This window comes from Biomphalaria glabrata, chromosome 18 (genome assembly GCF_947242115.1).
Source record: "Biomphalaria glabrata chromosome 18, xgBioGlab47.1, whole genome shotgun sequence".
Classification (NCBI taxonomy): Eukaryota; Metazoa; Mollusca; class Gastropoda; family Planorbidae; genus Biomphalaria; species Biomphalaria glabrata.
Window position 1 is genome coordinate 22942785 of NC_074728.1, and position 27947 is coordinate 22970731.

General features: G+C 38.6%; 1 protein-coding gene across 3 annotated transcripts; it reads right to left on the minus strand.

Moving 5' to 3' along the window:
- Positions 1 to 745: 745 nt before the first annotated feature.
- On the minus strand, positions 746 to 27715 carry LOC106079764 (uncharacterized). Of its 3 annotated transcripts, XM_056016661.1 has the most exons (16): positions 27638 to 27715; positions 26646 to 26850; positions 25284 to 25439; positions 23044 to 23217; positions 21211 to 21275; positions 20491 to 20592; positions 19298 to 19461; positions 17760 to 17911; positions 15735 to 15833; positions 13516 to 13684; positions 11315 to 11408; positions 9827 to 9880; positions 6980 to 7120; positions 4827 to 4955; positions 3219 to 3285; positions 746 to 1385 (listed from the first exon to the last, which is right to left on the minus strand). In XM_056016661.1, exons 1-16 carry the CDS (start codon positions 27651 to 27653, stop codon positions 1343 to 1345), a joined length of 1830 nt encoding a protein of 609 aa, XP_055872636.1. In that variant the 5' UTR covers positions 27654 to 27715; the 3' UTR covers positions 746 to 1342. The 3 variants fall into 3 exon arrangements, with proteins under 3 accessions (XP_055872636.1, XP_055872638.1, XP_055872637.1); XM_056016663.1 differs by lacking the exon at positions 6980 to 7120; XM_056016662.1 differs by lacking the exon at positions 3219 to 3285.
- Positions 27716 to 27947: the final 232 nt, after the last annotated feature.

The window sequence follows — 27947 nt, forward strand, 5'->3', positions numbered from 1 at the left end:
TTTTTTCCCCTTAGATGAGAATTTTTTAAAAAGTATTTTTTTTTCTCTATTGCTTGTTAATGATAAAAATACAGAAGACATTAAAAAATGGCTTAATGGTATGTAATAATCATACTACAATTTTTATATATTAATCTTTCTCAGCTTTCTATAACAACTTTAAATATATTATGTTCTGGCAGAATCTGATCTGATTATGCGGAAGACGTATCAAGCGGCAAGTTTTGACACGCACAAGTTCTAGGCCTATCTGATAGGGCAGCTGTCTCATTCTTTTATCTATAGCCGCATCATTTCTTCTGCTCTGGGCGAGGTTCCAACCAGAACGCCTAGTCTACCCCCATGCTGTCCCATCTTGAGCTATCTTCGTCCACATTCTTACATTGATGCCCTTTAGTACTCGGATCTCACTAGCAGACATCCTTGTAGGTTAGACTTGGGTATCTCTTGGGTCTAAATTCCTTCGCAAGCTCAGCATAGAGGATGTTCTTGGGAATTCTTCTCTCTGGAATGCGAATGACCGAGCCAACATAGTATTCGTTGTGTCAAAAAATAAACACTACATACTGTTTACATACATGAACACATGCATACATACATACACATATACGTACATATAGATAGGACAGACAGACAGACAGACAAGCAGAAATTGGATTCAATGACACAGGAGGTAGTGCATTTATAAGACATAGAACAAAGGCGTATAAGATTTATGTTATCAATAATTTATTACATTGGAACAGATATTTCTTTACATATACAAATTCAAGATTTTCCTATATAGATTGACACGAATATATAGCTAATATTCAAGATCTATAACAAAGTATGATGTACTCATATAACCTAATTATTTCTAGCAGCCTTGTCTATGACATCAATCCCATGAAATAGGAATCACTAAAGAAGTAGTTATTTATGGTTTGTGAGTCAAATTTTGATTAATGCATATAATAGGGACATCAGCATTTAGAAAATAAACAGAAATGTGGTTAAGAGCTACATGCATAAAAAAATAAGGAGAATTAGATTAAATGTACAAGTAGGCCTTCACTCATTATCATATTTTTAATTGCATTTATATAAGTAGCTTGAAGAGGGGCTTACACAAAAATCTGGCGAAGTCCTCCACTTACTCAGAACTGGCGTTGCTTGGAAACAGATATTAAGTTAGATATATTGAACAGGGTGAGTTGAGTATAGCATTCATTGTTGGATGGGTCTTGACAATACAGTATTAATAATGTCGCCTCTGACCGTGTTTTTGGCTGGTATGACGTCGTCTCTCTTTCTCGAGTACGTTGTTATAGGTCGTTATGCCAACAAGGGAACATCACTCTTATTCAAAGTATCCAGGCGGATATTTTTCACTTCGTTTTTTGCTTTAAAAAATAAAATGGACAAATATTAATTTGATTGAACAACGCGACGTACTGATGTTGGTTTGATTGAATTGTGCTATAATTGTAGTGGTTATACAGTTGATTAACAAAATCTAGGCTAAAAATATAAGGAATTATGTGTATATGTTTTTATTCAAATTCGAGTGTTTCGTTTTTTAGTATGGTGATATGTCGGAAGGTAGCTGTATGTTTGATGATGTTTTTTTTTTAGAGAGTAGAGTGGATATCTCCCTGGTCGTGTGATTTGCGCTAGGGACTGTCGTCTTGATTGTCCCGAGTTCAATACCACAAGACGACGTGCTCGTTAACTGTGAGCCAAAGAAATAACAAAAAACACAACAACAAAAAAACATCAACAAGATAGGTTTAGAGACTTTTTTTTTCGAGCGAGATTATATATATATATATATATATATATATATATATATATATATATATATATATATATATATATAAAGAGAGAGAAACAGAGACAGAGAAGCAGAGACTGAGAGTCGGAGACAGAGAGGCAGAGACAGAGAGGCAGAGACAGAGTGGTATAGGGAGAGTTTGAGTTATTGGCACATCGACACAGTTTAGGCCATGTCGTGCCCGTAATCCTTCAAGGATTACTCTCTCCTTACAAGAGCTAAATTCCATACAGTTAAATCATTAAAAGAAAGGTCTATTCACAGTTGAAATAGTAAAGGTAGTAAAAATGTAATACTTAGTAAAAATCCTTAGTAAATATTATTGGGTCACTATTCCCCAAATCAGACCTTCGTAGTCAACCCCACCTCCCAGACAAAGCCCAGTATCTTCCCTGGGTCGACATTGTCGACTAGTGTTTTTAACTTGGGTGCTCTAAAAAGATTCTCCCTAACATCCTGGTAGAGACAGAGACAGAGAGGCAGAGATAGAGAGGCAGAGATAGAGAGGCAGAGATAGAGAGGCAGAGATAGAGACAGAGTAATAGAGGCAGAGATAGAGAGGCAGCGATAGAGAGGCAGAGATAGAGAGGCAGAGATAGAGAGGCAGAGATAGAGAGGCAGAGATAGAGAGGCAGAGATAGAGAGGCAGAGATAGAGAGGCAGAGACAGAGAGGCAGAGAGAAACAGAGACAGAGAGGAAGAGATAGAGAGGCAGAGCCTGAGAGTTGGAGACAGAGAGACAGAGACAGAGTAATAGAGACAGAGTAATAGAGGCAGAGATAGAGAGGCAGCGATAGAGAGGCAGAGACAGAGAGGCAGAGATAGAGAGGCAGAGATAGAGAGGCAGAGGCAGAGAGGCAGAGATAGAGAGGCAGAGACAGAGAGGCAGAGACAGAGAGGCAGAGACAGAGAGGCAGAGATAGAGAGGCAGAGATAGAGAGGCAGAGATAGAGAGGCAGAGACAGAGAGGCAGAGACAGAGAGGCAGAGATAGAGAGGCAGAGATAGAGAGTCAGAGATAGAGAGGCAGAGATAGAGAGGCAGAGATAGAGAGGCAGAGAGAAACAGAGACAGAGAGGAAGAGATAGAGAGGCAGAGCCTGAGAGTTGGAGACAGAGAGACAGAGTCAGAGTAATAGAGACAGAGTAATAGAGGCAGAGATAGAGAGGCAGCGACAGAGAGTCAGGGATAGTGGGAAAGAGTGAGAGAAACATAAAGAGAAACTGAGAGGGGAATAGCGGTGTGAGAGACAAGAGAGGTGGGAGGATGAGATCGAGAGAGAACGAGAGAAGGTGAGAGAGGTGGCGAGCGAAAGAGAAAGGATGAGATGAATAGAACTACACACACACACACAGAGAGAGAGAAAGAGAGAGACTAGAAGAGAACGTAACTCCACTCCCTACCATAGCAAGGAAACACCGAAGAGTATGGTAGGTATTAACAAAATGATCATGGACGAGACTAGGCCGCCTGTGTAGAGCAGAAAAACAAAGACTATAGCATGACAATATTGTTCTGGCATTTATCATCTATCACAGTTGCAGCAAAATATATAGGTCATGGCTTCACGAAACTATTCGTCAAGATGTACAATACTCGGTATCCACGGATCTAGTAATCCAAAACACGCATTAGTATTGATGTCTGACTAATATAAACAGATGATGGCTACAGATGTGATAATAGAGATAATCTCTCTCTCTCTCTCTCTCTATCTATCTATCTATCTATCTATCTGTCTGTCTACGCTGTCTCTCTCTCTCTCTATTTCTCTATCTATCAATTTATCTATCTATCTATCTCTCTCTCTCTCTCTCTCTCTCTCTCTCTATCTCTCTCTCTATATCTATCTCTCTCTCTCTCTCTCTCTCTATCTATCTATCTATCTATCTATCTATCTATCTATCTATCTATATATCTATCTATCTATCTATCTGTCTACGCTGTCTCTCTCTCTATTTCTCTATCTATCTATTTATATATCTATCTATCTATCTCTCTATCTATCTATCTATCTCTCTCTTTCTCGCTATCTATCTATCTATCTATCTATTTATCTATCTATCTATCTATCTATCTATCTATCTATCTATCTATCTATCTACGCTCTCTATCTATCTATCTATCTATCTATCTATCTATCTATCTATCTATCTATCTATCTATCTATCTATCTATCTATCTATCTATCTATATATCTATCTATCTATCTATCTGTCTACGCTGTCTCTCTCTCTATTTCTCTATCTATCTATTTATCTATCTATCTATCTATCTCTCTATCTATCTATCTATCTCTCTCTTTCTCGCTATCTATCTATCTATCTATCTATTTATCTATCTATCTATCTATCTATCTATCTATCTATCTATCTACGCTCTCTATCTATCTATCTATCCATCCATTCATCCATCCATCCATCTAGCTATCTATCTCTCGGTATGTTTTTTTTTAGCGAGCTTAAAGGAAGACGCTTAAAGAGCTACATCTGAAAACACAATAAAGACGTACTCAGAAGCCATGTTTCCCTCACAGGCATAGTGCTTCCACATAAACCAGCTTTTTGAATGTTTTAATTTAATTTAATTTTCTTTGAAGATAGCAATCATTCATTTCTAGGCAGTAGTATAGATATTGACGATATTTAAATCCTGTTGTAAAAAAGTTGCATGCGTATAGCCCCTTCAGTTAACAAGAATACTTAGAGACATTACACTTACTTCTAGCACATAACGGGCAACCAGGGGCGTAGCTAGAGTGGGGGCAGGAGGGGAAGAATTTGAAAGTCCCCCCGGGCCACCACTTGAGGTGGGTCCCCAAATGAGTTTTATTTTTTACATTAAATATGAATATAACGCAAAATGCAGGGGCCTTCAAAGAGGTCAAGCCCACGCCCCCCCCCCCCCAATAATGGCAAATTTCTAGCTACGCCTTTGCTGGCAACCGTAAAATCGGAATCTCATTTGCGCTTTTTGTAACTTTTAACGACCACAAAGACCACCACAATTACCTGGCAGATCCTGTAAGTTGCTAATCGAAAGCCGTGAACAAGAGCCATAGATCCTATCCAGACAATCTTCTCCACATTTGCTGTAGCAATTTCCCGAACAGTTTTCCCCAAACGTCATATCCGGGCACTCTGCGAGACAGAATTAACTTAATGCATAGGGCTACTTTCTAAAGTGGGGCTGAAGTCAATGATACCTAAAACTGAAACCAGCGGGCGACTCGAGCGAGTCCAATCATCATAGAAGGCTTGGACACTGACCTGCAACGTGACGCCTGTAGGTAGTCCAACAGCTCGTTGCCACGTACGACTTGTCAACGAACGATTGGTCCCCGCTGCCCACATGTTGTGATGTCGCAGGTCAGCGTGCAGGCCTGCTATAACGATTGGCCTCGACTCGACGTCCGTCTAGCGGTGCAAACCTGAACCTCGACACTTCGGGGCACAGAGGATCGGTTCCATTCGGGCTCCACGTTTTTTTTTTTCACGGGGATGCGCCTGTGACAAAATTGTTACAGATGTTACGTTCTTCCCCCACCCCTCTTCTTCAGACAGATCAAGGCTACTGGGCATTACATAGCGTGTCTGGACATATAGTTAGATCCCCATTGGCCTATTAACTTGCTACTACTTAGGTAACCTGTCAAAATAGCTGATGTCTCAGACCAAGGTACTGGTAACAAGGTACAAAGTATTGGTAACAAGGTACAAAGTATTGGTAACAAGGTACAAAGTACTGGTAACAAGGTGCAAAGTACTGGTAACAAGGTACAAAGTACTGGTAACAAGGTACAAAGTACTGGTAACAAGGTGCAAAGTACTGGTAACAAGGTACAAAGTACTGGTAACAAGGTACAAAGTACTGGTAACAAGGTACAAAGTACTGGTAACAAGGTACAAAGTACTGGTAACAAGGTACAAGGTACTGGTAACAAGGTACAAAGTACTGGTAACAAGGTACAAAGTACTGGTAACAAGGTACAAAGTACTGGTAACAAGGTACAAAGTACTGGTAACAAGGTACAAAGTATTGGTAACAAGGTGCAAAGTATTGGTAACAAGGTGCAAAGTACTGGTAACAAGGTACAAAGTACTGGTAACAAGGTACAAAGTACTGGTAACAAGGTACAAAGTACTGGTAACAAGGTACAAAGTATTGGTAACAAGGTACAAAGTATTGGTAACAAGGTGCAAAGTACTGGTAACAAGGTACAAGGTACTGGTAACAAGGTACAAAGTACTGGTAACAAGGTACAAAGTATTGGTAACAAGGTACAAAGTACTGGTAACAAGGTACAAGGTACTGGTAACAAGGTACAAAGTACTGGTAACAAGGTACAAAGTATTGGTAACAAGGTACAAAGTACTGGTAACAAGGTACAAGGTACTGGTAACAAGGTACAAAGTACTGGTAACAAGGTACAAGGTACTGGTAACAAGGTACAAAGTATTGGTAACAAGGTACAAAGTACTGGTAACAAGGTACAAAGTACTGGTAACAAGGTACAAAGTACTGGTAACAAGGTACAAAGTACTGGTAACAAGGTACAAAGTATTGGTAACAAGGTGCAAAGTACTGGTAACAAGGTACAAGGTACTGGTAACAAAGTACAAAGTACTGGTAACAAAGTACAAAGTACTGGTAACAAGGTACAAATACTGGTAACAAGGTACAAAGTACTGGTAACAAGGTACAAAGTACTGGTAACACGGTACAAAGTACTGGTAACAAGGTACAAAGTACTGGTAACAAGGTACAAAGTACTGGTAACAAGGTACAAGGTACTGGTAACAAGGTACAAAGTACTGGTAACAAGGTACAAAGTACTGGCAACAAGGTACAAAGTACTGGTAACAAGGTACAAAGTACTGGTAACAAGGTACAAAGTACTGGTAACAAGGTACAAATTACTGGTAACCTACCGAGACCAATCGTTATAGAACGACGAGAGTAGCGCATTCATTTAACCAGTAATGCTCAGTTTTTTTTCGACCTGCGGGCCATTTTAATTTTCGACCCTCGTGTCGCGGGCCACATGACCGAAAAGATATAGCAAAAAAAATGAATTTGACCTGAAACTATTTTAAAAGAAACCCGTGGATCTGCCATTGCCCGCCTTGCCATGAAGTGGAGCCAGCACTAAAATGAGACCAACCTTTGTCGCAGTGGTTCTGCTCCAGTTGGAACCCTGAGGAACATTGAGAGCACGTGCCAGTCTCTTTGTCACAATTCTTGCAGTTGGCGCAGCTGATGCTACAGTTGGGGCCAAAGGTCATAGGCGGACACTCCTGTTGATCTGTGGTAAACGGTGCAGATAAAAAAAAAATGGTTTCGATTTTGCTATAGATCTTTCTAATCTCTATTTTCGCTATAGATTTTTCTAATCTATATTTTCGCTATAGATCTTTCTAATCTGTATTTTTGCTATAGATCTTTCTATTCTATATTTTTGCTCTAGATCTTTCTAATCTATATTTTCGCTATAAATCTTTCTAATCTATATTTTTGCTATAGATTTTTGTGATCTATGGGGCAGATGATGTAAAATTCATTTGTTTCTTTGGCCCACGGTTAACGAGGGTGTCATTTTGCCAGCACAACGACCAACCATCTTTACATTTCCCCAACTAATGTCAAGTACCTATTAAAGCTGGGTGGACTCATTGTCGCGTAGTTGTCCCAACTACTCGTATTACTTGTACTGGGCGTGAGAGCCTTGTATTTTAGTATTGAATTGTTTTTGCTACGTCACAAAGTCCGGTGACATTTATTGGTCATTCGTTGTCCTGTGACAGTTGACCCTCTGAATTTGGTTGAAACGGACGGTGTGTTAGTCCGTAAAAGATTATTAGTCTGTACTAGTTTCTTGGACTTATTGTTTCTTGGACTTAAATTATTCAATAGGATTTTTGGACCCCTGTTTAGGGGTGCCAGTGTTGGAGTTGTATGTACTGAGCTCGAGTCTATGCTAGTGTGGGCGTCGCTTGCCGTCTCAGAAATATATATATATTAGTCTTCAGTGTCATCGTCAGATTGGCGATCATCGACGGCGTTGAGTGTCAGAGCAGTTACACATCAGTTGGTATCAGTTGGGATCATCTGAGATCTAACTTTACTATTACCGAGGTTGGCAGTTTTGTGACGCCAGTCGGTCAGAGTCTGGTGGACTATGAAACCAGGGTGACAAGTTGATAGCAGTAGCAAAGGTGCTTAAATTAATTATTGAATAATATCTATATATATATATATTATATGTTATATCTATATCTAATATATATATTGTCTATTTATCATCCTGATTGTACATATACATATATCAGTTTCATACAATTAAATTCATTTTTGTTGTTGTTATCTAATCCATCCACCTAGTTCGTTACTCTATGTACGACTGTGTGTGAATGATATTCTTAGCAGGTTGAACCTCGGGACCTTCATTGTGTACAGCTTTTCAACAACACATATACTTCCTAAACCGGACACTCAGAGGAATCCTAAATATCCCGAAAACAAAAATCCCAGTCTTCACCCCGGTTCGGAAGTCAAGCGCTTCACCACACTGCCACCGTACCTTCCATTAGCGCTATTGAGGTCTTCAAATTAAACAAATCTTAGTCTGTACCGAGATTTCAACCCGAGATCCCTCGGTTCAGAAGTCAAACGCTTTACCGTACAGTGGCTAATTTTATTAAATACATTTCTCTAGGATGCAACCTTTTTTAAAACTGGATTTTGTTCCTTTAAATACTTCAGTTATTAGAGAAAAACTACATAACAAAGCACAGATCAGGGTACAGTATCCCCTTTCTTATCTATAAAAGAAGTCTACTACTGAAAGATTAATCATAAACTTGAGCCTTATTTTCCGTTATTACGTTAAGTATTAAATTATTTTAAGTGATTCTATTTTGAAAAGGGGTTCTGCACTTATACTAAATCCAAGAAATACAATTTGATATTTTGGTCCACCTATTTTACTTCCGATAAAATTATCATGTATTCATGATCCATATCATTTGTAAATGCAAATATAAAGAATACAGACATAAATGAATGCTACAAAGTGTATAAGAATAAGAGAAATTAAAAGAGAGAGAGAGAGCGATATCAACCCACACAGCAATTGAAAGTTATAGTACTTAACGCAATTCCGGTCGCTAAGGCAACAGACCATTTAGTTACGCGGATATTTTAAAAGCAACAACGGCGCCTTAACTTCCGGTCTGTTAGAAACCAGCAAAGACGGGGCGTGAAGCTTCGGCAGAATCAACACTAAAGGTTATGCTCGGTATGACTTTTGGCAGCAATGAAGACGTTACAAAATAAATCAGACTGATCATCAGAGGCACTGAGTGGCAACGCACCTGGCTTTCGAACGATGTGTCTCAGGCTCGATTCTCGTTAAAGACATTGATTTTGAACTTCAAGTTTTTAAGAACGCCCCTGAGCCAACCAATCTACAATGGGTACTTGACATTTGTTGCGGGAAAGTATAGACGGTTGGTCGTTGTGCTGGCCACGAAACACCCTCGCGAACTTACGGCCATTGACCCGACCGTCAATTTGAAATGCCTGAAAAGGAAACTGCCTTTACTTTCACTTTATAGTGGAAACACAGTGGCTGAGGGATTAAGCGCTTGGCTTCCGAATCCGTGGTCCTGGGTTCGATGAAGACTGGGATTTTTTAATTTTTTGGGATTTTTTAGGGCGCTCCTGAGTCCACCCAACTCTAATGAGTACCTGACTTTAATTGGGGAAAGCAAAGGCGTTTGGTCATTGTGCTGGCCACATGACACCCTGCTCCTTAACCGTTGGCCAAAGAAACAGACGAAGTTAATATCATCTGCCCCGTAGATCGTAAAGTCTGAAAAGGGGGGAGCTTTTACTGTACTTACTACTTTTTGAGAGAAATTAAAGAAATGAGAGAGAGAAACGGCAAAAGGGAAATAATGGAAGTAAACGGGAAAAGATTGTATTGAGTAGTAGCCTCTAAGAGACTTACCCGTGCTTTCTGACATCGCTAGATCTTCGTCAATCTTCGTGTCTTTATCATCGTCTATCAATGAATTAAAAAAAAAATTTAAGATTAATTATAATCATTTCTATATTACCAATTTGTTTTCAGGTTGGGGATTTCGCTAACTAAAACAAGCAAAATATTTTTTTTAATCCTTTAACCAATAATAAAAAACGAAGCTTATCTAAAGGGAAAGAAGTCTGTCCTTAAAACTACATCTGCCAATAATGTACACGTTAATTCCCTTATTTAACTCAAACAAAATAATGAATTACAATAATTAACGGACTAATTGAGTATTTTTGTCAATTGATTCATTTTTTTTTAGTTACAATAAAAAATTGTTTAAAGTGTCAACTTGATCGGAGAATGCGAGAACTAGCGCTAACAATTATTTAAGGGGACTGCATCTAACACATTTAGCCATATATGTGAATACTGAAGTATTTGTTTTCCTTGTTGCTATTTGTTCAGTTCAAAATAATCAAAGAACCAGCATCACCGAAGCACAATAGTGTCTCATCTCAAAAAACAAAAAACGATGGCTTACAATAATATAATACAGGTCATGACAATTAAATGACATCATCCATGAGACACACTACAGTCTCGTATCAAAACAAAAGAAATCTTTTACAAAAAAATATATAGGGGAGGATAAAAGACAAAGTAGACTATACTATTTACATTAACCAACTTAGTACTAACAAATAAATAAAGTCTACTTAGCTCATTATCGAAACACTCTTCCCATAACAGTGGCACACTCCTCTTGAGTAATACAGTTAGAGCACAACAACACAAGTATTAGTTATACATTATGGAGACTTAGTTCAGAATACACTGGTCAACTCAAGAGAGAGTGGCAATTGTAAACAGTTTAACAGGGACGTAAATCAAGTACTATAGGGGACTAACTCTTATTGAAAAAAAAATTAGCTACACTTATTGTCCCTCTTGTCACACTATTAAACAAAATAATGGTATACCAGTAATTGTCTGAGTGGTTACTTTATTTTTTTTTTATTGATTCAATGTCTAGTCTATGATTCTATCAATTTCTCTGGTCCAGTTGTGAAATGGGAGGGAATATGACACTATTTTTTTGAATGTTTACATTATTTATTTTTTATTTATAACATTTTTTTTTACTCAGGGCTCGAGTTCTCAAGGGGACTAATTCAACGTATACCACCACATCTGTCAAGTATGATTTCTTTCCCTTGTTCAATATACCAAAACAAATAATTTATTACTAAAAGTTGATGAACCAATTGGTTGATTTTTTTTATTTATTCTTGTGTTGTCAAGTAAAAACAAATAATTGTGAGAAATTTCAGCTTAATTGGGTGTGGTAGAAATAACGTGCACAAACTTTTTACAATATGGACAGACAGACAGACAGACAGACAGAGTTGATATAAGCTTTGTAGAAAGAAAAGAATTTCAAACTTTGTTTTTTTTCGGTTTTACCTTGGTTATTTAAAATTTCTTCATCCACTGTCCCGTCACAGTCATTATCTACTAGATCTCCAGGCAACATTAAATGAACTGTGTCTTCACATGACTGAAAAGATTCAAAAACTACATGTTTGTTTGTGTGTGTGTTTTTTAAGCATATTTAAAAGGGTCGAGTCTTGAATGCTGTTTCTATTTAGCATCCATGACCTAGCTAATTGCATTATTTCAGGAACAAAATTCAGTATATCTCCATACAATTGCGTTATCTATCACGTGATAACCTTTTCCCTTTTCAACTTCTTGTGTGACTAAAGAGGCCAATCCTTGATACACAGCTACGGTCTAAGGTTGAGCATATGTAATCAGCAGGCGGCGTTACACTTTCAACCTTCTTTCTACTACTATCCCGAAACGACCATCTTTTAATTTTTTCGCTTCCGAATAGAACATAATTGAACGACACAAAGAATTTCCCATAAGCTAAAAAATTGGGACTCTAGCGGAGCAAGCCTTAAAAAGTCTCACCATGTCCTTCAAAGCTGTCATCTTTATTGAGTGGCCTGGAACAAGACACTAACCCCAAAAGACCTCCCATAGAAGAAAATCATATGCAGAGCTGCCTGATTTGGAAACTACTGCGCAGTTCCTCTCAGATAAAGGACTATCATATGAAAACTCTAAGATGATAATAAGAACGCAGAAGAAAGTTTACAGATTATCAATAAGATACAAAAAAATATTGGTCCAAACAAATGGAAATTCAGTTTGACAGCAATTGTCCACATCAGCATTGCTGCTATACCAATAACAATATGTAGATGCAATGTTTACCAAGCCTTGGTTCTCTCAACTCTTCTATATGCATCTGAGACATAAATATAATACAGAAAGCAACTTGAACGCTTTCACCAAAGATGCTTGCGCTCCATCATTGACATACGGTGGCAAGACCGCACTACAAACAGCGATGTCCTTGCGAACGCCGGTATGGACAGTATAGAGGGACTAATTATGGGCCGACAGTTACGATGGGCAGGGCACATATCCCACATGGGGGAAAAAACGTATGCCAAAATCAGTCTCTTTTGGTGAGCTAAAAGGTGGTCGACTTAACAGAGATGCCCCAACGGAAACGCTTCAAGACCTGATTCAGATGTCCTTAAGGTCCGAGAACGTCCCGTTCCCTATTATGGACCTCTTGACCAAGGATGAGGCATCGGCTCTTCACCAATCCCTCTGTCCGAAGACCAGCTTAGGCGTTAACTTTCCTTAGCTGACATAGAAGAGAAAACCTGGTTGCAGAGCGAGCTTCAGAGCGAGACAGCTGGAGGTCACTCACAAAGGCCGCGCGACACACATAAGAGACCAAAAAAAAATCCGCTGACGAATACAGACGCAGACAGCAAAAAAGAAATCTTAATCGACCACTGGCGGACAATGGTTATGCATGCCCTGGATGTGGCAAAATATGTAGGCCACAGCTGGGGCTGCGTAACCAAGGGAATTTACTGCATTCTTCATTAATCTTCGGACTCGAAGACAAGCCTTATTGTTATTATTATGAAAATGCAAACATGGTCACATAACATACACACATACGACCAGTGCTTTATGAATCAGTCGTTTATGCACCAGACGGTAGTAATCAACCAATCAGAGAAGGAGGTCAGGAAAAAAAGTTGCATACGTCAGTTTCTAGGAAGCTAAAGCTAATACAAAATATTTAGAATAGAGGTTTCTATGATTCTGGAAAATATGGTTTAAAAAGATATAAATTAGGGGAAGGCGAGTTAGTCGAGGTCCTTGCGTTGTAACCAATTCTTAATCAGTTGCAGGCCCACCAGTTAAAAATATATTGAAAAACCCTGACTGAAAGTGAAATAAAGGAGTTTTAAAATCTATAGGTCAGAGCCTTGATAGCGAAGAATCAACTACTTTGTGCTGAGCTGATGTAACTTTGGTTATGCCAATTATCTATAAAGATATTGTATGTTTTGGAAAGGCATCTTAATAATAATAATAATTTTATTTATAAAGCGCTGTTAACAAACAAAATGTAGGCTCAATGCGCTGTAATAACGTTACAAAGACGAACACGACAGTAGATATAAAAAACTAATCTAAGAAAGAGTTTTCCTGAAATGCAACAATAATTAGCTTAATAATCCAACATGTAAGTAACTTCATTAAATGTAAATGTTTCGTCTACCCACCATATAAACTAGATTGTAGCCCAGAATATTTAACGTCGTTGTGCTGTCGCTGGTGTATATGATGTACGCGCCGAATTCGGATGTGTGGTTCGCCATGTGAAATCCTTCTGTGATCTCAGTGACTCCCAACTTCCAGAGCGAGCTTCCAGCTATATCCTGCCACACATATCTTTCAGGCGGGTGGTTGGGTGGATGGGTGGGTGGGTGGATGGGTGGTTGGGTGGTTGGTTGGGTAGTTGGGAGGTTGGAAAAGAGAAGAAAAAAAATCAAGATGATCTTATCTTGTATAATACAGACGTTACTTCAAAAAAGAAGATGATTACGTCCTACGCATCTTGCATCTAGTCATGCATGTTAACCAATGACTTCAATTCTGCCAAGTCATTAGTTTTCCTGGCTAGCTCAGGCAACCCATTCCATGCTCTAATAGCAGAAGAAGGAGTATTTGTACAAATTTGTCCTAGAATATGGAACGAAGAATACGCAATTATCTTTGTGTCTTTCTAAGTATTTTATTTAATTTTGTTTTTATATTTAAAGATTATGGTTCAGTGTCTTATGTATGATTGCTACTTTACTTGTAAGTCTTCTATCCTGAAGTCTTTCTGAATTTCTAATCATTGAACTAAAGGTGTTACTCAAGTCAAATGTGAATATTCTATACTAGGATTTATTCTATATTCTTATTTGATGATCCAATATCTAATTGTTTCCCAGTGTCTGAAAAATTGAATCTCCCAATGGATCAACTTTTCGAGTTAACCCCCCCCCCCTCCCAGGTGTTTGGTGAAACGGTTAGACTCACTGACTTTTCGGACTGGACTAACATAACTCTGTTGGACCCTGTTAGCCACCTCGTTTAGTTTAGAAACGCACTATAGTAGACAGACTTTGAACGCGACATTTTTAGTGAAGACATAGGCATTGGGTTAGAGATTATTGATGTAGACTTTTAGGACAGTTACTGCTAATCTCTTGAAGGGATAACATCGCTCTTAGTGACTGACTCGACTGTGGCCTATTCTGTATTAAAGTTCATTATTCTATTTCATCTTGAGTTTACTTAGTTACTAGGCATTGACCCTTTTCTTCTTTGTAATGGTTTATGTCTTAGTAGTGGAACTCGCAACTACACCATACAAGATACCCAAGCATCTAGGATTATCATCAACGTACTGTAGATATACATAGAGTACATCTTACACACACAACCGTTACAACCCCAACCCAAAAACTGTACTATGTGCAATTTTACTTCAATAACAGACTATTCAACAGGGACGATTGTTCACCACAGTTAACCGAGAAGTTAAACTATGACCGGCTTTCTAGTCAAGATTATTGCACTTTTCATGACCACCAATAACAATAGATACCAGTACTAAATCTATCAATCAAATGTACTCAAATATAATGTACATGTGAATCAATAGGATTTACATCTACATTTCTCTTACATTATAAGATATCTTTGTAATACACATCAGTGCAAGACATAGGCTAGCGAGAGATCAAAGCGTAGATCTCGAATTAAGCGAAAGGCATACCAATTCTCATTTATTGAGAATAAATGAGAAATGGACAAGCTCTCGTCCGAATCACAAGAAAGATGATGCCTATTATAAGCTATCCCGACAAGATCAGCGTCTAACATTTCGACTCAGGACCGGACACAACAGAATGAGACAACATATGTACCGGAAGCTCAAAATTGGGACTAGTGAAATCTGCCCATGTGGAGTGTCACCAGAGAATGTTTACCATGTCCTTCAAAACTGCTCTCTTTACCAAGAGACCCGTACAAAACACTGGCCCCAAAACACCCCACTAGAAGGAAAACTATATGGAGAGCTCCCTGATTTGGAAACCACTGCGCAGTTCATCTCATATATTGGTCTAGTCACCTGAACAGTCCAACATATGGCTGCCTGGTCATGCGGTTTGCGCGCTGGACTGTCTTTCGGATTTATCGACGGTCGAGGGTTCAAACCCTGCCCGCTCCCATCCCCCGTCGTCCTGCGGGAGGTTTGGACTAGGAAGTAAACTATCTTCAACTCTGAAGGAACATCCGAAATATGTCAAACATTTTTACAAAAATAACAATGAGAAAGAGGAAGAAGAATCCCTATTCTAATCAGAGCTAATCTAAGATCTAGACCTAGATATTCATTATTACTATCATTCAGCAGTGTTTGATAATGTTTTAATAAGAAGCGTACTCTAACTGTTTGTCGTCAACTAGCAACTGTTCCCTGTCTTGGTCACGACAAATCACAAAAAGCGTAATCTTGCTGCCGGCATCAGACAACTTTAATGCTCTGTAAAAAAGAAGAAACACGGATAGAATCGAAACGAAACTTTTTTTTAGCTTGCAAATAGTTCAAGGATTTAGAAATTAAAAAAAAATAATTGGAAAATGGGTGGGACAGATATTTCAAAAAACGGCTGTAATCATTTTTCATGAAATTTGATTGTTGATCATGATGTATATCTTTGTGGGAAAAAATATTTACCTAGTCGGCTACATAGTGAGAATTCTGGTTCGAGCGTTATAATTTTTCAAAAGATAATCATCTTAAAATTAAATTTTGCTTAATTACTGAACAGGTTAAATGTCACAAAGCCATGATCAAAATATGGGTCAATTTTTGTTTTGGGTCATCGCGAAACTTTGGGAAGCCCTTGAAGAGATATTTTTGTAAACAAATATGCCGGTCAAGGAAACGGATATAACGAACTAATTAAGAGTGAGATATAGGGTTTGGGCTAATTTCTAACTGTAGTGAGTGTAAGAATGAAAAAGTAATTTAAAGCTACATTTAAAGTTACAGAGATGTATCTTTTTTTTTATTCATAAAATTCAGTTTTCCTTCTGCTAGGTGGGCAGCAAGTCAAGATACATGTTTAAAAGATTAACTATGGTACATATCATATATTAGTTTAGGAAATAATTACATTAATGGGATGTGAAAATTAAAGTCGCAACCTGATTAAATGTCATTTATTATCGTAGACCCCAGTAGACATCTCATGGACCCCAAATTTACTTTTATCTTTCGTAGACCCCTGGGGGTCTATATAGACCACTTTGGGAATCACTGAGATTATAAATTATGTTAAAACTATAATGTATTTAATGCCATATAATTTTGTAAATGGGAAGGCAATGTCTTTTGCAGCCTGGCCATCGTCCGGCGGACTAGATCTAGAAAGGTGAGTGTTTCAATAAAAAAATCTACAATTATAATATGGTTTTTGAAATAAACATTTTCTAATCGATTGCTGCGACGATCTCAACGGGATGTACCGAATTGAAAGGAAAGAGACAAATGAAGATACTGAAGTCTGTTATCTTATCTTATCTCATATAATACAGACGTTACTTAAAAAAAAAAAAGATGATTACGTTCTACGCGTCATGCATTTAGTCATGCATATTAACCAATGACTTAAATTCTGCCAAGTCACTGGTTTTCCTGGCTAGCTCAGGCAACCCATTCCATGCTCTAAAAGCACTAGGGAAGAAGGAGTGTTTGTACAAATTTGTCCTAGCATATGGGACGAGGGATGTGCCTTTATCTTTGTGTCTTTCAGAGTATTTTATTAAACTTTGTTTTTGTATTTGAAGATTATGGTTCAGTGTTTTATTTATAATTACTACTTTACTTTTGAGTCTTCTGTCCTGAAGGCTTTCTAAATTTACTGATTTTACTAAAGGTGTTACTCTAGTCAAATGTGAATATTCGTTTGTTATGAATCGCACTGCTCTATTTTGTGTCTGTTCCAGTTTCTTAATGTTTTCTTAAGTTGAGGTGTCCCGAACTGTGAATGCATATTCTATTATTGGCCTAACCAAGGTTAAATAACAAGGTTATGTGCCTGAAGCGTTTTCTCCTGTTGTACTTGTTACCAAAACCTCAGTGAGCTGGACACATCAAGACAACGTTGGGCCTGCGTCCAAGCCTGTAGCTGTAGACCTAAGAGACCTCTGCCTATCTGCCGGTGCTCACGAGGGAAATGTGAATCTCGACAACTGCATCCAGAAGTTCAGCATGACCTGCACGTGCGGCTCATCACACAGGGAAGGTGGATGCCAAGAAAACCACCAACAAATTATTTGTACTCCTGCCATCATCATCAACATCGGCATAGATCAATGTCAATCAACCCAGGCTAATATATGTAAGAGTTGTGTCAAAGAAAGACAATCCATATATAATTAAAATGACACTTCTCTCCCTTACCTCCAAACGTATCTCTGAAAGTAGACACTCGTGGGTAACAGAGAAAGGAAATCCAAATATTCCAGGCCACCACATTCTTTACGATAGTACACAAGATAAACAGACGCGGGTTTATCAGTGGTCAAAATGCAATGTTGCTGTGCTGGGCTCATCTGATAAGCAAAATGAAAAAATCCGTTTAAAAAAAAAATCATATCGAAGGGAAAGAACTCCATCCTTAAAACTATGTATACCAATAATGTACAAGTTATTTCCCTTATTTGATATCAAAATAATTGATTAAAAATATTTAATTTACTAATTGGGTATTTTTGTTTATTTTTGCTAGGTAAAGTAAAAAATTTTTTGAAAGTATGAACTTGATCTGAGAAAGCGTGATGGAGAAATAGCGTTAACATTTAAGAGGACTAAATCCATCAATTTAAGCCATATCTAAAACTGCTGAAGGATTAGTTTCTCTTGTTGTTATCAAACAAACTAATTATTTACCAGTAATTAATAGACTGATTAATCGGTTACTTTAATATGTTGATTCATGTCTTGTCTATGCCAATGAATAATTGTTTAATGTTTCCACTTGAGCTGAGAATGGGTGTTGGATAAATAACGTGTGCACACTTTTTACCAGACAGACAGACAGACAGACAAAGTTTATAAAGCTTTTTCAAAAAAAAAAAAAAAAAAAAAGATATATCGTAAAAGCCTACAACACTAAAGAGTGCACTCATCTGACTTTCAAATACGCATTTCTTTTCTGGTCCAACATTTATAGGCAATCTCAAACATAAGAACTAACAAGAAAATATACAAAATGCATATTTAAAAAAACAAAGCTAATATTACGTGTAATGGAATCAATAAGCTTTTATCAGTCATGTATTTAAATTGTGTAATAGATCTAGACTAATAATAAATCTGTCCGATTAGGAAATATGTGTACCAGTTCTTTTTGTCTAGCGCAATTTCATGCTTTTAGAGCGTTCTCAGTACACTTTGATCCTATCGCTTGGCTGGACTAGTTAGTAAAGGGGTGGGGAAGTAAGAAGAGGTATGTTGTGAATGTTTCTGTAATCGCTTTTTAAATGCATTTATTTAAAAAATAGTTGAAAGACCTGAATTCGAACTCAAGGGCTCAAGCTCCCTCAAGCCAACACACTAACCACTGTGCCAATGAATCGCTTGTGAAAAGAGAAGGTTTTTATAGTTATCTATTGTTTTTAGCTTTTCAAGCTTAAAAGCGGTGACCTACAAAGTACAGAGGGGGGTTAATTATACCAGCACATCAGTCAAATACAATTTCTTTCGATACCAAACAAAATAATTAAATACCAATAGTTAATTAGCTAACCGGTTATTTTTTTGTTTGTGTTGATTTCTTGTTTCGTCAAATAAATAATTAATAATAAAAAATCTTTACTATCCATGAGCACAATTTTAGCTTGACCCCGATTCAGTGTGGGAGAAATAACGTGTACAAAACTTTTATACCAGACATAGACAGAGTCGATATAAACTTCGCAATAAACTTTGCTTCATACATCAAGTATAAACTCATTCCTCTGTTCAGGATTGTCTGAGTCGACCAGCTGGCACGAATTCGTGTTTGCGATTGTGTTGATCGGATCGACCAAAAGTTTAATAATTGCTTGACTTTGAAAAACTACGAATTCCTCTCCATAGCTTGGCTCAGGAAGCAGCATGCCTGGTAAATAAATATATACATCTAAATAAATATATATGGAATTGAGATGCTACAGAAGGATCTTAGGCATCACATTCAAAGACCGTTCCACAAACCAAGAAATCAGAGACAGGGTTACTGCAGCGATCGGAGCCCATGACGACCTGCTAACTATTGTAAAAAGACGAAAGCTTAAAACCTATGGCCACATTACAAGATCTACGGGGTTCGCAAAGACCTTCCTTCGGGGAACAGTGCCAGGAAAAAGAAGAAGAGGCAGACAGAAAAAGTGATGGGAGGACAACATTAAAGAATGGACGGGCCTGCCATTGAGAGAGGTTCTAAACAAGGTAAAAAAAAAGGGAGGAATGGAGAAAGACGGTCGACAGACTAAGGGATAGGTAAAGGTAAGTATATATATGCATATGGCGTGGTGACTGAGTGGTATAGCGCTTGACTTCCGAACCGGGGGTCCCGGGTTCGAATTCTGGTGAAGTTTGGGATTTTTACTTTCGGGATGTTTAGGAACGCCTCTTAGTCCACCCAGCGCTAATGGGTACCTGACATTAGTTGGTGAAATGTAAAGGTGACCAACACAACGACCAACCGCCTTAACCTTCAGGTACCCATTAGAGCTGGGTGAACTCAGGGTAACCTAACAATCCCGAAATTTAGAATCCCAGTCTTCACCGAGATTCGAACCTAAGACTCAAGCGCTTAATCACTCAGCCACCTCAACCCCTAGGATGTACATAACGTAACGATTATCTAGTCCAGTGACTCTGAGAACTAACCAACGTGAACCGTTAAAATCTTTAGGTAATGATGTAGCTCTTATACAATGTGAGACCGTTGAAATTTAAGAACTTGTAAGCGCTAAATTAATTACTTTTTAAAAAAGTAGTGCCTGTTTGAATAAAGAAATTTTAAAAATAAAACGGTTTAATTTTCTTTTTATTTTCTATATTTCGAAATTAAACAATGCACTAAAGTGACTAAACAATAAGAAATATTGAATTTGAAACATTTATATACTGATTGATTCTGTACCTATTGCATTCTCATCGCAACTGAGCACTCCAGCGTCACTTCTGCTGCCTCTACAACTTCCGGAAATGACTCCTACCACATCAGTAGCTTTAATGTGTGTTCCTGGAAAATTGATAGTTTGTATTGTAGCTATATTTAGAACATTCTTATTTATTAAGATGTTTTTTTTTACCTCACCTATATGACAACTTCGTTAGCCGTGGTCAACGAGGGTGTCATGTGGTCAGCACAACGACCAACCGCCTTTACTTTTCCCCAACTAAATTCAGGCACCCATTAGAGCTGGGTGGACTCAGAGGCGCCCTGAAGACCCGAAATTCAATAATACCAGGATTCGAACCCGGATAGAACAGATAGCTTGTTGCCACGCCCTATGGACATGTGACGTTACAGCGATCTAATAGTCTAAACTGCCCACAGTTTGTGACGTTGCAGGTCAGTGTTGAGGCCTTTTGTAAACGAATGGTCTCGCTTGAACACACACATGTATCTGGCTCAAGTGAAAGTATATATCCCACTGATAAGCAGCCCCTCTCTCCTCCCCCCCCCAAAAAAAAACAGTTGGGGGGGGGAGGGGGCTAATACATTATTTTTTTGCTTCCATAGAGAGAATTTTAAAAGAGATAACTTCTAGAGTATGTGGCCTACATATGATAACAACGTAAATCTCCATTAACACTTCTGATCCTAAACAGTTTTAAATTTAAGAACAGAACGCACCGGATAATAGTTTTGAACCATTGACAACAGTTGGAGAGCATTCCATCAGTGTAAACACCACTAACCTTCATTGCCGAGAAAAAAAAACAACAAATAATTAATTTTTATCAGCAAACAAAAAATCCATAAAATCTGTAGAAAAAAAAAATACAACTCCATGTTACTTTGTGTTCTGTAACAGAGGCGGCACTGGGTGAGTGTCATATCGGGGCCACGAATATTTGCACGATGGGCTGACGGTGGCGAAAGAGTCTCTTTATTTTCAGGGCCCCGCCTAAGGTGCGGGGCCTTCGTGTGGTTTCCTCACTTGCAATACATTTGAACCCAGTTTATCTTTCCCTTATTGGAGATTTTCACGGCAAAGTCAACAATGTCAAGGACGCAAACAAAATAAAATCTGATGTGATGAGAAAACTTGGTTCTTTAGCGCTAAAAGTAAGTAAGTTCCCCTTTCAGACCTTGTGGCCTATACGTCATCTGTTTCTGTGGCTTACGAGGGTGTCATGTGCCCAGCACAACAACCTTCCGCCTTTACTTTTCCCCAACTAATGTCAGGAACCCATTACAGTTGGGTGGACTCAGATGCGCTCAAAGATCCCGAAATTAAAAATTCCCAGTCTTTACCAGGATTCGAACCTCGGACCTCTGGTTAGGAAGCTCAGCCACCGCGCTACAGTATTAAAACATGCAAACATTTATCATTACACTTGAAAAAAGGTTGCTGTCTATGGATTTGTCTCAATGTATCCAAATCTTATGTTTAAAAATAAATAAAAACATAATTAAAGTTATCCAGAACCTCTACAAGGGTGTCACCAGTGCGGTGTACTTCAACAATAGTATTGGGGACGGGTTCAAAACCACAGTTAGAGTAAGACAAGGCTGCCTACTTTCACCAACACTTTTCAATATCTTCCTTGAAATGATAATGGAAGATGCTCTCAATGGTCACAAAGGTACTGTAAGCATTGGAGGAAGAAGAATTACCAACTTCGCAGATGACATTGATGGCCTAGCAGGGACAGAAGAAGAACTAGCTGACCTGGTGATGCGCATTGACAAGACTTCCGCAACATATGGTATGCAAATAAATGCCGACAAAAAAAAAATAAATTTTATGACTAATAGCCAACAGGGCTTTAAAAGGGACATCAGTATTGGTGGTGAAAAACTGACTAGTGTTAGCAGATTCAAATACCTCGAAGCTATTGTCTCAATTGAGGTAACGAAATCTGAACTACTGGCCCTTATTGCACAGTCTACAGTAGCCCTTATAAAACTTATAATAATATGGACAAAGGCTTAGCCCTCAGCACCAAAATCAGACTGATGCGCTCCCTGGTCATGGCCACATTTTTATATGCTTGTGAGTCTTGGACGCTGACTGCAGAGCTAGAAAGGAGGATCCTAGCAATGAAATTAAGATGCTACAAAAGTATCATAGGTATCACATTCAAAGACCGCATCACAAACCAAGAGATTAGAGACAGGGTTACTGCAGCGACTCGATTCTAACTACCGTAAAAAAACGCAAGCTACAAATCTATGGCCATATTATATATGGGGCCGCAAAGACCTTACTTCAGGGAACAGTACCAGGTAAAAGAAGAAGAGGCAGACAGAGAAAGCGATGGGAGGACAACATAAAATAATGGACGGGCCTGCCATTGAAAGAGGCTCTAACTAAGGACAAAGACAGAGAGAAATGGAGAAAGACGGTTGACGAATCTTGCATGGTGCCCCAACGGTCCAACAGACTAAGGGATATGTAAAAAAAAAAAAAGGTAAAAATTAAAATCTAGACATACACTACACTGAGCTGCTAGCCCTTACCTTGGCATATCAACGACAATGGCTTCACAGTACTCTAGGACTTTGTCCTTATTGCAGTATGTAATATTAATGTCCTGCCCCACTACGTTTACCGTTAGCCTGACCTCGTCCAGTCCTGACATCACCAGTAGGAAGTTGAGCAGATATGTGCCGTTTGATACGACATTGTCATAACTAGCCAAAAAAAAACGAAGGGAGATGTCTTTCAAATGGCTGTGCAAAATTATCCACTGCCTTCAATTTCGAACTTGCATTATGTCATATGACTACACAAGCCCATTTGTGACCTACATATTTTGCCATGTGAGATGCAGACAAAGCCGCTGTCCGCCGGGGGAGGGTCTATTTTTTTTTTCCTTATTAACGTGATCTTCAAGCACTTTGTTTTTAAAGGCCCAGCCTTAAAGTTTTAGAGATCTAGATCAATGCATGTATCGAAACAATCGCACGAATGCCAACAGGGTCAGCTCTCGCAGAAAGAGGAGCACCTGTGTCGTGGAAACGCCCAGAAAGTATGCCCGAAGCGCGAGACGTTATGCGGAAGCCCCAACTGGACGGACTTTAAATAATTTAAAATTTGAAACTAACAATAGATAACTATAAAACCTTCTATTTTTTAAAGCACTTCGCTGGCACAGTGGTTATCGAATTGGCTTGAGGGGGTTTGAGCCCTCGAGTTCGAATTCAAGTCGTACACGTTTTTAAATGTATTAAATCCATTTAAAAAGCGATCGCCTGGTCGTGCGGTTTGCACGCTGGACTGCCGTTTGGATTTATCAATGGTCCCGGGTTCAAAACCTGCCTACTCCCATCCCCCGACGTCCTGCGGTAGGTTTGGACTAGGAAGTAAACTGTCTTCAACTCTGAAGGAACATGTCAAAACAAAAATATTAACACAGACACCAACCTCTTTCTCCCCTTTCCCCTTTCCAACTGGCTCAGACAAGTGACAGGATCATAGGGCATTGAGAAAGATTGTAATGGACCTCATTCACCAATCGTAAACAAACAACATTTAGCCACGTGATTCTGATTCTCTATATCTTCTAAACAAATTATGAAATCCATAAAAGCCGTCACGTGATACGTCATTTTTTCATTGTTTTATCAATATTATGACGTTGTTTATTTACGGATGGTGAATGAGGTCCATTGCGCCAAACAATGGGTAATCTACATCAGTGATGGGCAAACTACGGCCCGCGAGCCAAGTCCGACCCGCGGACAAGTCTCATCCGGCCAGCCACATGTTTTGTAATAATATTTAAATTCACATTAAAAAAAAACAAAAAAGTTTTGAATACGCTTTGAAACATTGAGGCTATACTGAGGTAAACAAATGTCTGTCATTTGCAATGAAACTGTGGTTGTAAATAAGTACTATAAATATTTCCTAAACATAATAACACTATTAAAGCATCCAAAAAGTTCCCCCTTTCAGACCTAGTGGTCTATAGGGCAGATGATGTAAAGGTCATCTGTTTCTGTGGCCCACTGTTAACGAGGGTGTCATGTGGCCAGCACAACGACCAACCGCTTTTACATTTCCCCAACTAATGTCAGGTACCCATTAGAGCTGGGTGAACTCAGAGGCCCCCGAAGATCCAGAAATAAAAAATCCCAGTCTTCACCAGGATTCGAACCCCGGTCCCCGGTTCGGAAGCCAAGCGCTTTACCGCTCAGCCACCGCGCCTCCAAAGCATCAATGGCCACGACAAAATAAACCTAGAAGTCGAAATTCTATGAGAAGAATCATTAGTCTAGCAAATCTTTGGCTCGGAAAGCGAATATACATCTATTTTGTTTGATACCAACAAGGGTAGTTAATCCATCCGTATTCACAGATATGGCTAAATATATAGGGTTGAGCCCCCTTGTATAATTGTACATTTAGTTTCTCTTCTCCCACACCCAACCTCGGCTCGAAATTATCCAAAATTATTTCATTCCGTTCATCCCATTCCATACCAAAAAAAAAAACCAAAAAAAACAACAAACATGAATCAATGAAAAAAAAAAAACAACTATTAGTTAATTAACTATTGGCAATTAATTTTAAATTTAGTTTTGTATCGAATAATGGAAATAACTTTTACAATGTTGAGAGATGTAGTTGTAAAGGCGGAGTTCTTCTCCTTTGAAAAGCTTTTTTTTTAAAGCTTTTTTTTTTTACACTATATTTCTTTTACATATATCTTCCCATCAACCCTGTGGTCACGATTCGCTACGTAGATACCTACTCTAGAGTCACGGCATAATAGGAGGTGCCGAAGTTCTGTAAAGGAATGAGCATGAAGCTGCCGCTGGACACCTGGGCATACATCAGCACCGTGACGCCAAAGAGGTATTTTGCAGAGAGCTTGAAAGGCTTCTGGTAAGTCTCAATTTGCCAATTCCTGGTTTGGGAGGGGGGGGGGGTATTAGTATTAGAATGTTACGGTGTGAAGATGGCTTGGTGTTGACGATGAGATTGTGTTGATCAGACAATGCATTTCGGATATTATAATTTAGTGTTAATTTATATTTTTTTAAACAATTACTAAACATGCAGGAAATTCAAACACAACTATTAATTAAAACAAAGAGCCTATAACAATAAATATAAAGCTTTAATTCGGAAACTAGGAATCACTTGAATAAAATAGGCCTACACTCTGTACAATAACATTAAAGAAGTTAACTATCTTCTTTTAAGCTCATGACTACAACTAGATCTAACAATGGTTATGGTTCTACAACCCAAACTACAACTTAACTCAACTCTGTCTCTCTCTCTCTCTCTCTCTCTCTCTCTCTCTCTCTCTGCATTTGCAAATAAGCCACGCCTTTTCACCCGCTAAATTCTCGCTGCTCCATTTATGGTCATTAAATTTGATTAAATTCCTTCTTTTCCATGAAAGCATGCTCGCTGCAAGAGCTCGTTGCTATTGAGATGGTTGTAAAGAACTAAAAATAAACTTAGCGTCACTATGCTTCCTAACAGGGAGAAACTAAATCATTCTAGACCTTGTCCTGGGTGTAAATGATTAATTAATATGTTTATATCTCAGTCATGGTGGAATTATATTAATTAGTTTGTTTTTTGTTTGCTTATCTGTATTAAAGTTCCCCTTTCAGACCGTGTGGTCTATAAGGCAGATGATGTAAAGGTCATCTGTTTCTGTGGCCTACGGTTAACAAGGGTGTCATGTGACCAGCACAACGACCAACCGCCTTTACTTTTCCCTAACTAATGTCAGGTACCCATTAGAGCTGGGTAGACTCAGAGGCGCCCGAAGATCCCGAAATTAAAAATCCCAGTCTTCACCAGGATTCGAACGCCGGTCCTCGGTTCGGAAGCCAAGCGCTTTACCGCTCAGCCACCGCGCCTCTTATGTGTATTACTTTGTGTGAATTGCGGGGCAAACCGAGACGAATCTGAACCTTGACCTGCAACGTCGCAACCTGTGGGAAGAAAAGTCCAATAGCTCGTTGCCACCTCACAGATCCGTTAACTCTTTCTCTCCGTAATTATTTACCACATTCTGGTGGAATCAACGCTGGTATCGTCAGTTAGGAGAGAAAGAGTTAAAGTTCTCTTTAAGACGGACTAACATACTTACAGATACTCAAGAGGGATTTGGTACTCCGAGACTAGCGACTTCTGGACCGTCATATGTTGGGCATCCTCCTGAGAATCGTCTTTCGGGATGAAGATGGATACACGAATTTCTTGAGCCAGGTAGGTGTATATTTGAAGGACCGGCTCGTGGTGTAGCTCGCATGCGAAATGCAACAGGAAGTAACGTCCCAATGCAGTCTGGGAATCTTTAGTGGAATACAGACAGTTTTAGTTCAAAGCGGAAGTTGTCGAAGCAGATGCGTATAATACTACAACGAAATAAAAAATGGATTTAATTAAGATTATCATTCATTTAGATCAGGGGTTCCTCAACTTTTATTTCTCGTAGACCCCTTATAGAAGTCGTCGTATGCACCTTGGGGGTCTCTATAGACAACTTTGGGAATCACTGCCTTAGAGGATTTATTGGATATTTTAGAGATAAATTTCAAACACATCTCTATCGGGGCGTGGTTCCTGAAAGGTGAAGCGTTTGACTTCCGAACCGAGGGATTCTGTGGAGACCTATAGACAATGCATTTATGTAGCTTTTTCCCTTAGGTGGTCGGGCAAGTTTTTACTATACAAGGGGGTCCCCTCGTAAAAAAACACCTCTGCCCTAAATCCCTAGAGTAGGCCGATGTGAGAGATCTTTTCCGTGCTGCCTCAAGGTCTGTTGTTGTGTCTGTTCTATTTATGTGTATTTTTCTGTTGTGTTGTCTTTATATGAGAAAAGAGTCCTTGTAATCACAACAAATTTCCGTAAGGATCAATAAAGCAGTCTTAGTCTTAGTCTTAGGTCAAGCATAATATCTAATTATAGCAATCGGGACTTGAGTCGAATCTGTCAGGCTATTGATTACTACACTCAGTCTTAGCAACCACTCAATAAATGTATAGTTATATATTATATATTATGTAGGCCTATTCATTTATTTATTTAATTTTGTATCTATTTATTTATTCATATTTATATATGCAAATTTATCATACCAGCTAACTGCTGCATGTTTAGTTGAAAGTAGACTACAAGAATCACTGTACTTGAGCTAGTTACTGAGCATAGTGACAGCATCTTTAAACTCAAAAAAAAAAATGATACATAAACACATCAGGTATTATAATGATTATATGTAATTGATTCTTAACTGATATAACACAAAGTGAGCTAAATTATAGGCAGAAAAATGCAGCAAATGAAGACATGATTCAATTATTCTTCGTCTTAGAAAGTTCTTATTCCTATCCTGGAAATAAACTAACAGTTAGGAATAGAACTAGGACGAATAATTCTAACACTCCT

Excerpts from the sequence above, each read along its gene's own strand:
- LOC106079764 (XM_056016661.1), bottom strand. Across the intron at positions 20,593-21,210 it reads TGGTTCAAAACTATTATCCG|GAACACACATTAAAGCTACT; the intron begins GTGCGTTCTGTT and ends TCAATTTTCCAG. Across the intron at positions 7,121-9,826 it reads AGCGATGTCAGAAAGCACGG|ATCAACAGGAGTGTCCGCCT; the intron begins GTAAGTCTCTTA and ends CGTTTACCACAG.